General features: G+C 33.9%; 2 protein-coding genes across 2 annotated transcripts; both read right to left on the bottom strand.

Annotated features, from left to right (window-relative positions):
• Positions 1–82: 82 nt before the first annotated feature.
• LOC105315033 (probable serine/threonine-protein kinase drkB) lies at positions 83–1,883 on the bottom strand (the record flags this gene model as incomplete). The annotated part of the gene is made up of 3 exons (XM_011409529.1): positions 1,734–1,883; positions 272–1,671; positions 83–216 (listed from the first exon to the last, which is right to left on the bottom strand). Coding segments are annotated over exons 1-3 (1,684 nt in total), but the record flags the coding sequence as incomplete, so codon positions are not given.
• Positions 1,884–2,307: 424 nt separating this feature from the next.
• Positions 2,308–11,571, bottom strand: LOC100631589 (tyrosine-protein kinase Fer-like). The gene is given in 15 exon segments (XM_020004799.1): positions 2,308–2,317; positions 4,317–4,405; positions 4,505–4,581; positions 4,741–4,924; positions 6,921–7,051; positions 7,124–7,212; positions 7,350–7,453; positions 7,579–7,646; positions 8,555–8,632; positions 8,839–8,963; positions 9,337–9,401; positions 9,450–9,504; positions 9,704–9,760; positions 10,105–11,372; positions 11,422–11,571. Coding segments are annotated over 15 exon segments (2,550 nt in total).
• Between the last annotated feature and the right edge of the window lie 588 nt (positions 11,572–12,159).

Here is a 12,159-nt window from a genome sequence, read left to right as displayed (position 1 = left end):
GATAATACACACACTAATCAACCATACTACATCTAATGTACGGCAAAAATTATTTGTGCATTGTGAAGGAAATTTTGATTACTTTTAAATAAGCAAGCATTATTAACTGGTCCTGGATGAGGACCTGTTTTACCAGCACTGGCAGGACAGTCAGGTTTGAGGGTAAGTCCAATGTATTTCTTCCATTTACTGAACCAATTTGTGTCAACAAGGCACCTGTAGTATTAATAACAATAATAGAGCTATTAATAATAACTGTTTACTTACTAACCATTCGTCAATTTTCTCATCTTTAAACCTCAAGTAAGGTAAGACGATTTCCACTTGAGCTTTACACGAAGGAATGCTAGCCAATGGTGCAGACTGAAAAGATGATAGCAATTCATTTTTTGATATCACTGCACTTTCAAGTGTTTCACTTGTTTTCGATGTGAACTCCTTTGCTACTTTTGCTACTCTTTCCTTGCATTCTTCACGACAGACAGACAATTGCTTTTCATAATCTTTTGTTGTAGCCAACATTTTTGCTTTATGCTCTTTCTTTATTTCATATAGCTTCGATTCAAAATCTAATTTTGTTTCAGAAAGTTCTTTTACATGCTTAGCCTTTAAATCCATTTCTTTTTCCTCCAGTAGTTTCATGTTGTCTTGTTCTTGTTTAGCTAGTTGTTCATCTTTGCTTCTAATGGTTTCCTTTAGTACTTCAGTGCAATCTTTGAATTCCTTTTCCATTAATAAAAGAGCATTTTCTAACCTTGTGATTCGTGATGACATAGCTCTTAAGTCTGCTTTAAAGTGTTCGTTTTCATTCTTCAAAATTTCATTTTCTCTTTTACTAGCAGCATTCTCATCATTTATTTCTTGATTATTTCTCTCTGCTTCTTCTCTCTCTTGAACTAGCTTTTCCTCCATTTTCTCTTTTTCTCGAACTGCATCCTTTAGCTCTTTTTCTACTACTAACCTGCTTTTCATTTTTGGATATTTTGATAGAGCTTTCTCTACCTTTGGATACGACTCAATCATTTCTGGTCTATCAGTAGGAACATCATTGAGACAATCCCTTGCTAAAGAAAGGAGCTCATTCTCTTTTGGTATATCTTCAATGTAGTTTGATCTTCTTTTCCATTCTGGTACTCTCATGAAGTGCTCTTTGCCAGGTATACGTACAAACTGGTTTGTTGGTTCAGGGAATTGACCAGTAAGTACATGAAGAATGAGACAACCATAAGAGAATACATCTAACTTGTGATCATATACCGGATTATCTTTAAGAGCTTCTGGTGGCATTACAATAGCATTACCAGGTGCTTTAGTGAGGTCTTTAAAGGTATCAGCTAACCTTGATACTCCTAGATCTGATATCTTAGCTGAGTATGAAGAGGTGAGTAACACGTTATTAGCAGTGAGGTCACGATGTACAATAGGAGGACGTTTACCATGAAGATAACACAAACCCTTAGCAACATCAAGAAGAATAGAATACTTCATTTGAAGTGGTAGCTCTTCCGCTCTCTCCAGACATTGTGTGAGTGATAAAGGAAGATACTCCATTACTAACATTGGTAATTGTGAATGAGGAGGATAATAGACACCAATTAACTGGACAATGTTAGGATGCCTCTGCTGACTGTGAAGAAGCACCTCATCACCAAATCTTCTCAAAGTGTCCTCCTAAAGAAATGATTGAAGTAACACTAGATTACTTACAAGTAATTATATACAAATTCTCTTACCTGTACAATAGCATCATGAAGCTTCTTAGCAGCACAGGTTGTTCCACTAACTATTACTTCAGTAACAACACCATAAGCTCCACGACCTAACTCTTTACCAGTCTCCTTTAAATCAGGCAATAGTAATGGTTCAAGTTGAGCCCTGTCCATTTTACAATACTGGCAGCTGGCACTAAAGACTAGCAGGAAGTGTTATCTGCTACCGTACAAGATGATTTACTGGCGAGAGTAATAGTAATTTAGCGAATTCTATGGCGAATTTGCCTCTGGAAAGAAATCGGCTGATTTTATATTTGCGATTTTGTGCCACGTGCCATTGAGCATGCTCAGATTGAAACGAAATGGCGGATTTTATATTGGCGACTTCTTCATAGAACCGCCAATCGCCAATATTAATTCCTCGCCAATAAATCATCTTGTACGGTATATAGAATAACTGTGGATTTTTACCATGCCATACATAGAAGCATAATGAATATAATTTGGTCAAGCAGTTGATATTCTTGCAAAACTATTATGGGTACTTTTCAGGCTATTAATAATGATAATTATCTTTTAAGAACTGACACAAATCTTAAATGCAACTGCATGTGAATAGTAAAACATAAAAAGAAAAGGAAAAATAAGTGTGGAAAAAACATTGACATTGAAAAAGGAAAACATTGCTATGAGAATAATAAAAATGATAATAATAGCTAAAGAGCCTTGCTTTGTTACCAGGAGATAGAAATGAACCATTGTCATAATTTGACACGTTTTTAAATGCACTAGCCATTTCAACAGTGTTACTCCACTACCGTGGGACGATGGTGAGCTGCATGGCAGGTGACAGCTAGTGGCTACTAAGTTAATAGTGGTATAATTCCATGGACAAACATTGGTCAACAGAGAGAGAGTGTGTATGTGAAGTAACAGCCCAGTGTTGATCAAATAATGTAGTCTATTATAACTTCCTTATGATTTTTCTTCAAAAAATAATCTATTCTTTAAGAATTCTAGCAAAAGAAGTTTGAGTCTCAAAGCAAAAAAGAAACAAGCTAAAAATTAATTTTCTAATTCCTAGCTGATTAGTTATAATTATTGCATCCAATTGCTTAACAGAGTGATTATATGAATGCATGTCACTATTCAACATGAGTAGTTACTAGCTACACAGTATAGGAATTTGCACTGCCTATAGCTCCGTAGTGACAAGTGCTGCAAGTACATATAAGTGATAATGTAGAGTGTGAATAGTATTGTGATAGGAATATACTGAACAATACTGGTTAGTTGGTCACCACAAAATATGACAACAAAATGTATCTTACACATAGGTACTTCTATATTTGTGTATGTTTATTATTTATTGTTGGTTAAGGTTATGTGGAGTTCACTAGCAGGTTCCTTTGTCTATTTTATTTTTATAAATTATGCACAAGCACTTTTAGTTGTCATCATTGTTGTATGCACATGAACACTTACAGTATTTCTCACTATCTATCTTTTTCATTTAATTTTAAAAGAGCAGTGTTTGGTTACTTTGTTGCTACGCATGCAGTGTTTTAGCCTCTCCTGTAAGTTACTACATTATATTATAATATACAACAACAATTAACATAAATGCAACAGACCATGCACAATTTGAAGGAGACAAAGATATAAGAGTGGGAGAGAAAAACATTAAATATATACATGGACATAAATTAATTATTATTAATTTCCACTGCACCACTGTAGTCTCCTACCATGGCTTTGAGAGAATCAGAGAGACCAGAAAATAATGGCCGATCTTTAGGGCGGTACTAAATAAGCGTATGTACAAAGAATGAGTATAAAATTAATGATTCATAGTATGCTCGTGCATGCTCAACTAATGAAGTCTATATGATAGAATAGATTTGAGATAATTATGATACTGCATGTGCACATGTATATAGTAAAAGTATTGTTTTGGCAAAACTAAAAATATAATGTACTTTTACTTAAATTACAGTTAATGAAGCTAAATAAGTATTAATAACTAACTCAAACAATCATGCTAATAATGTTTTTATATGCAGAAACTAATTAAAATTTTGAGTATAATTCAGTCAAAAACCATGCACTAACCTATGCATAATGTATAATGATCAATGTCCTAATGCTGTGCAGAAAGTTTAAGCCAATTCAGATGATAATTTTTTGAGCCAAAATGGTAATAAAAAGACAATGTTATTATTATTATTATTATTATTATTATTATTATTATTATTATACTATAATAGTATGTAAATTTAAATTTTGAGACTACTTGAGTAGCTGGCACTCACAGTGGTGTATAAAGGGTTGGTTTGTGCCCACCTATTATTCTTATCCAATGATAATTATTAATAGTTATTGTAAGACCATCTCTTGTCCTAATTTAGCAAGAATGGAAGAGCAAGCATTCACTAGGAAGCATGAGAAGGCACTGGAGGAACTAACTCATAAACAGACGTGGCAAAAATTTGCATGCTGAAGACTATTATCACTTCTTTGGTCCTACTGACCATCATCGCAATTCTAGCTATGCCATTGGCAAGTCATGGCAGCACATGCATGCACATGTAATGAGTATCATACCGCTTGCCAATGCGCCAACTCCTTCTCATTAAGGCATAAACTTTATAAGGACATAATTTAGGCTTTTCTAGTCGATAGCCACGTTCAATCTAGAATGGGGCAGAAATGAAAAAATGGAAAATAAGCAACATAATAATAATTGTGTGATACTGTCTGGACCATGTGGAGAGGGAGGAAAGATCACCTACTTGATCTAATACTTGAATATTGCTGAAGGCTGGGTAAGGGTTATTGCTACCACTCCACAACTCCCACAACAAAATATCTAATGACAAAAGCAAACAAAAAATTGAATTACATACATGTAAGTAGATACATGTACATTTATTATTGTTTTTGCCAAGCCAAATGTAAAATTTACTAATATTAAATGTACAGTGCCCCACATTAGCTTCAAGATATTATACAATTACTTGTAGCTTACCATATGACCAAACATCTTATTTGCTGCTATATCTAGCATGAGTGATAACTTCAGGTGGTGACCATCTGACAGCATACTTGACACCTACAGATGCTTCGTACTCATCATCAGGAACAAATCTTGCTGAACTAAAACCACCAACTTTAACAATATTGCTATAACCAACCTGACAGTTCCTAGCAGGCTGTAGGTGCATGCAGAAGAATAGCAAAATTTAGCTAAATGGCTCTGAATTTACTTTATGGTACATGTACAGTAACACATTAAAATTGACTTATTTTTAGGTAGCCATGGCAAAATTTTTTACACCATTTGCTACCTTTTATGGACATTTTAATCATGCTCTGACTATTATACTGTGTGCATTATACAGTATATATCATTGTTTGGTGTTGACTACAAAAATATATCAATCAATATGGGGCCCTCCTTTTCAGTTCCCATGCACCCCTCATTTCTGGTGCAATAAAATTGAAGGTATTTAAAAAACACCAAATAGGGTGGCAATTAACACTGTAAATTCAAAAACTACATGTCAGTGAAGTACTACCAGTAGAGTTACTATAAAACTAACAATTATTATAATATATCCTATGTCTCATTGAAAATATGATAACATTACTAGTGACAGTAGTGGGAGCAGTCAAACAGTTTGGGAACGACAAACAAGCAGCTGTTGTTGACCAGCAGTTACTATAAAACTAACAATTATTATAATATATTCTATGTCTCATTGAAGATATGATAACATTACTAGTGACAGTAGTGGGAGCAGTCAAACAGTTTGGGAACGACAAACAAGCAGCTGTTGTTGACCAGCAGTTACTATAAAACTAACAATTATTATAATATATCCTATGTCTCATTGAAGATATGATAACATTACTAGTGACAGTAGTGGGAGCAGTCAAACAGTTTGGGAACGACAAACAAGCAGCTGTTGTTGACCAGCAGTTACTATAAAACTAACAATTATTATAATATATCCTATGTCTCATTGAAGATATGATAACATTACTAGTGACAGTAGTGGGAGCAGTCAAACAGTTTGGGAACGACAAACAAGCAGCTGTTGTTAACAAACTACCAGCAGTTACTATAAAACTAACAATTATTATTATTTTTTGAAATACGAAAAAAAGGTCACAATTTATAATAAAACACAATAGAATATAAATCAAATAGTAGTAATGCTAGGACACAGTGTTACTGTGGAGCATTGCTCCAAAACAGACTGGCAAGCCAGCGTAATTACAAAAAAACAAGAAAGAAGGAAGACTAGAATAGATTTTTTAATAAGAAAAAGGAAGTTAATAAAATTAATTAATTAGAGTTAAAAAAATAAAGTAATAAAATAAGAGTAATAGTCATATTGGTGGTGACCACTCACTATTATGTCTACTGTTGAAGATGGCATATGAACAGGAGATGGCGGGGAAACTGAGTTGGGAAATAAAACTGTTTCTTAGAAATCTTCTTGACAGATGTGGTAATATTTGTTGCATTGAATTTATTGAGCATTGAAGAAAGTGACCTAAAGCTCCTATCTCAATTGTCTCCAGGTCTGTGGCATATCCACGGGAAGAGAGATCTGATACTAGGGAGATATAGTTTTCCTTCCTTTGCTTCCTTTCTCTTGCATTTGTTAAGTTGGCCATATTATTACTGGGGATGGTAAGTTCCAGTAGACAAATATATCTACCATCAATGATCACAATGTCAGGTCTAGCTGTTGTGACTACAATATTTAATGGGATGGTGGCTAGAGGGGTATCAGAAGCTCTGAGATTATTAAGATCAGCAAATATCGTAACTGACTCATCTAGGTTATCCCTCAACAGATTGTATAATCTTTTAAGAACAGTATCATGTCTGCAAGTATATAGCGACCTTGTAATAAACTAGTAGGACAACAGCTCAGGATATGATTCACAGTGCATTGTGGAGCATTACAAACACCACAAGACGTGTCCGTGCGGTATTTCCAACGAGACAAGGTCATTGGAGTTGGTAAGCAGTCAATACCTGTACAAATAATGTAATATATACATCCTGTGTCTCATTGAAGATATAACATTAGTGAAGCATCAGTGAAAGTGCTCATCAAATACTCAAAATGCTTGCAGTGCTGACCAATTAAGAGGTGAATCTTACTTGACATCATGACCTGACTCACTTACCAAATTTCTGTGTATAAAACCAGATTGTTCTAAAAACTTCATAGTAGCACAAATCTGTATAGCCATGTCAAGTAAAATGTCTGTCTTATTTACTAAACGTTGATTATTACAAAGATACTGGAGTAGAGAACCTACATTGGAGAAATGATAGCATCACGAGGGAGGATAAAGATATTTTATATGCTCATTCTACTGTATCTTACCATTAACCATTAATTCAGTGATGATATAAACAGATCTTTGTCTGATACACACTCCACATAACTTTACTAAATTATCATGTTGAAATTTCCTGCAAACACAAAAATACAAAATGTAATTTGAGAATCAAATTAGAGAAAAATTCAGCTTTTACAAGCTTCTTAAAGCTGAACCTTTTAAAGTAAAATAACTTAGAATGCAGAAAGTTATTACTGTGAACAAACTTACTGCATCAATATTGCTTCTTTGATCAAGTCATCTTCATTCAGTGCACCTTCCATTATTTTAATAGCAACATCAACTTCATTACGCCACTGACCTGCTACTACCCTCTGAAAGGAAAGAAATACAATAGCTTGTAATTTAAAAAGACTATTAAAACAAACTGTTATGCAATTAAAAGATGCCGACTTGTGCTATACAATATGCACACATAATGTATAGGCAGAAGACTTACTTTAAACTGTCCACTACCTAGTTCTTTACCTAATGACAGCTCAGATTTATCAATTCGCCATTTATCATCTGTAATAAGATGAGCAAAAATATTTTTAAAAATTTTTTTGAAAATACTATTGTGAAATTTCATATGATCATTTTCACAAGTTTTATTACATTGATCATTACCTATGCCAATGAATACAAAATATACATCTACATATCTAAAGCAGGTAATTTTCAGTGGTTGAAAATTTAAAATGAATCCAGAAATGACTTTAGAATAAAAATTTGTTGGTTTTATTTTTTACTAGACAAAAATAATTGATCTGATGTCTTCATTAGCATCTGTAGGACTGATAGCATTAGAAAGAGGTCCCCTGGTCCTGTAGGGTCTGGAAGAAATTCTTTAGAAGGTGAATTCCATTTTCAAGGCTATCTATGCTTGTTATCATTATGGTCATGCCTATCTTCAGAATTAATTTTCATCAAGAATTAATTTTCGTTCAGAATTAATAGCAACAAAACAGATGAAAATAAACACCAGTAGAAAATTATCTGCTACTGTAGGGCACCTTTTTTTCAAGGGCTATAAATTTCGTGGATTTAATTTTCACAAATTTATGCCGTGTGCCATCTTGTATCATATTAATTTGATTTTCGTGAAAGTAATTTTCATAAATCTTTTTAAAATTGCAAAATCTGCAAAATTTATAGCCCTAAAATAAGGCGCCCTATGGTATATGGCATACATGTATTAACACAAAATGTACACATGTCACTTAATGTATACGTCAAATGTACATTAACTAGAAGAGCCATACATGTATATGTCACTTGCCATGCCCTGACTTAAAGTGTACAGGCAAACAAACAAACAGATCCACCAAAAAAGTTACAAGTTTTAAATAAAATTATGCCTATTATTATGCCAGATCAACATGATTACTAATTCATGCAATTCTTTATGTGTCATTGTATCCATCCCAAATTACCAAATGCAGATGAGACTCTGAGAGCTGGTTGATTAGGGACCAACAAAGCAGGGGGTTGTCTTAATCTGGTAGGCAAACCTATAAAGGCGGATTTACAATATTACGCTAGTCCTGACGTTACGTTGACGCTGGAATAGAATCTGGTTCTATTCCAGCGGAAAGCATGCGTCAAAAGGTCAAATCGCCCACGCTTTTGATTAAAAATTGACGGTACGCTGGCCTAATGTCATATTGTAAATCCGCCTTAATGATCATCAAATGTGTGGTTTCAAACTGAGACTGACCTCCTCCATTCAGTTTGTGATATTCAATAAGTTCTGTAACTGTTGGAAAACGATGCATATTATATATGTAATATTTCTTCTCTTCATCAATTCTAATAAGATAATGCATGGCTTGACCTTTATGACTATAATTATAATGGAGAGAAAAGAGAAACTAAGAGCTTATATAAGTAAAGAAAATACTCTCGACTCTATAGTCTCAATGAAGAAGTATTCAAGGAATTCGGAAAGTAAGGGCAAAGTCCAAGGTGACAAATTCCTTGGAAACTAACGAAAAGATGTAGATCTATGACTTGATTGTCACGAATAATATTGTCTGCATATAAAGTTTATATAACCTAGCTGGCAAACGGCATGCAATCTTGTGTTGGCTATGGAAATGTAACCAAACCAATTCAATTGTATAAATTGGTATAACCATTGTGGCTGCTACAACAGAATGGCTTATGCAGTATTTGGAAGCTCGTTAGTGGTTTCAACATCAAAGAAATAACATACCATATTGATAGGGTATAGTGCTTTTCTTGACTGGAAATTCTAACAACAAAGGCTCCTTCTTTATTCTAAAGTGATTGAAATGAAGTGTCATGATAGTAATCAATAATGCTTACCTCTTGCTTGAGTATATTCTCAGCTCTGGCACGTGATAATTTAGGGAAAAACCAACTAAAAATATGCATGCACATAAATAAATAATACTTAAAATGTGCATTATAGGGTCACCAAGGGCAAATAAATCTCAGTATATTTCCCGATTTATAAAATTAAAACCATTCAAATATTTACTACAACACACACTTTTGGAACATATTGCATTGTATCTCTTTATGCATATACAATAGATGAGCGAATTGATAAAACTTACATTTCACTTTCTAAGCCAGCCTTTATAAAGTAGCTGTTAGTAATAAATGCTTCATTTCTAAAATTATACAAAAACTATAATAACAAGAAAAATGAAGAAGATTTATCTATAGCCTACACAAACAGAGCAATATTCACACTAAATCTACATGCATGCATATGTAGCAACTAGCAAGCAAAAGTATTGTCTTTATATCCATAAACCTGGCATACATACTATTGTACAGTACAAAATTTGATTAAATTTATTCACAATACAAGATAGCAGACATGTAGATCTAATTTTGCAAAAATTAAATCTTCAGAACAGATTTTTTTGGCAATTCTTATGAAATTTACTACAGCCCTTCAAAATTTTGTGCTCTACAGTTGATGGTCTCACTTCCAGAATCCAGACCTTACCTGCCTACTGTCATAGGGGTGGACTGCTGCTGTGCTGCTGTATCTTTAAGTGTTTGACTTGACTCCATAAACTCCTTCACTACTTCTGCTACTTTGACTTCACATTCTTCACGTACTTCAGAAAGCTGCTGATCATGTTTCTTTGTCGCAGACAAAAGCTTTGCTTCAGACTCCTCCTTCATTGCAGCAAGCTCTATCAAATGCTCTTCCTTTAAATCAGCTTCTCTTTTCTTCAGTAGTTCCATGTTGTCTTCTTGTTGCTTAACTAGCTGTTCATCTCTGCTTCTAATAATTTCCTTTAGCACTCGAGTGGAATCATTGAATTCCTTTTCTTTCAATGAATGAGCATTTTGTAGGCCCGTCACTTGAGATAAAATATTTTTCAGTTTTTTATTTAGTTGGTCATAGTTTCCTGTCAGTCGTTCATTATCTGCTGTCAGTTGTTTCTCAAGTTTGTCTTTCTCAATTTTCTCAGCTTTCAATTCTTTAATTTCTGCATCTAATTCACAAATACGTTTTTCTGCTGCCTCATTATCTTTCATTAATTCTGTTGCACTTTTCATTTTTGGATATTTTGATAGAATTTGTTCCACAAATTGATAACACTCAATCATTTCTGGTCTTCCAGTAGACTCATCAGTGAGACAATCCTTTGCTAAAGGAAGGAGCTCATTTTCTTTTGGTATATCTTCAATATAACTTGATCTTCTATCCCATTCTGATACCATTAAGAAGGATGATCTACCAGGTTCTTGTACAAATTGGTTGGTTGGTTGAGGGAATTGACCAGTAAGTACATGAAGAATGAGACAACCATAAGAGAATACATCTAACTTGTGATCATATACCGGATTATCTTCAAGAGCTTCTGGTGGCATTACCATAGCATTACCAGGTGCTGTAGTGAGGTGATGCTTTTTAAAGGTATCAGCTAATCTTGATACTCCTAGATCTGATATCTTAGCTGAGTATGAAGAGGTGAGTAACACGTTATTAGCAGTGAGGTCACGATGTACAATAGGAGGACGTTTACCATGAAGATAACACAAACCCTTAGCAACATCAAGAAGAATAGAATACTTCATTTGAAGTGGTAGCTCTTCCGCTCTCTCCAGACATTGTGTGAGTGATAAAGGAAGATACTCCATTACTAACATTGGTAATTGTGAATGAGAAGGATAATAGACACCAATTAACTGGACAATGTTAGGATGCCTTTGCTGACTGTGAAGAAGCACCTCATCACCAAATCTTCTCAAAGTGTGCCCCTACAAAAATGATTTAAATGATATATAATATGAATTGAAATTCCCTTACCTGTACAATAGCAGGATGGAGCTTCTTAGCAGCACAGATTGTTCCACTAACTATTACTTCAGTAACAACACCATAAGCTCCACGACCTAACTCTTTACCAGTCTCCTTTAAATCAGGCAATAGTAATGGCTGGAGTTGAGCCCTGTCCATTTTTCCTTGTCTTTCAGGAAGTAGATCTAGAGCTATGATAACTGTGGATATTTGACCAATGACTTTGAGAAATGAATATATCAAAGTCAAGCCCCATCTGCATGAATAAACTAACACTTGTTAATAAAAATGATCAAAATTTTATACTATATTATGCTAATTATTTAGATTTATATAAAGTCTATAGCCAGTAATATTAACAGTTAAGTATAGCATGAGAAATAATAATAATTTATATCTAAGGTTAGCTCTACTATTATACTCATTATAGTAGCTACAAAAATGTAAATTCATTTAGTTTATCTCTTGGCCAAGTTTCATCAGGATTTCTTTTTTCAAGCATTAACATCTATCAGTTGCAAAAAAAGTAATTATTTTGTCATTAAAAATAAAATCAATCTAATAACTGACTTGTCCTCCATGTATACCAGCATCAGATACTGTTTGTTGAAAATCAGTTAATAAATCATATTTGCCTGTGAAGTCACATTCCCATATTCTACATTCAGTAGTATCAGATATTTTAAACTGTTGCTTCATTACTGTCACTATATCACCTACAGCAATTCATTATAAATAGCTGCATTA

This window comes from Amphimedon queenslandica, unplaced genomic scaffold, assembly GCF_000090795.2.
Source record: "Amphimedon queenslandica unplaced genomic scaffold, v1.1 AMPQUscaffold_11950, whole genome shotgun sequence".
Classification (NCBI taxonomy): Eukaryota; Metazoa; Porifera; class Demospongiae; order Haplosclerida; family Niphatidae; genus Amphimedon; species Amphimedon queenslandica.
The sequence above is the reverse complement of the archived record's forward strand: the minus strand, read 5'-3'. Positions and strand labels throughout refer to the sequence as shown.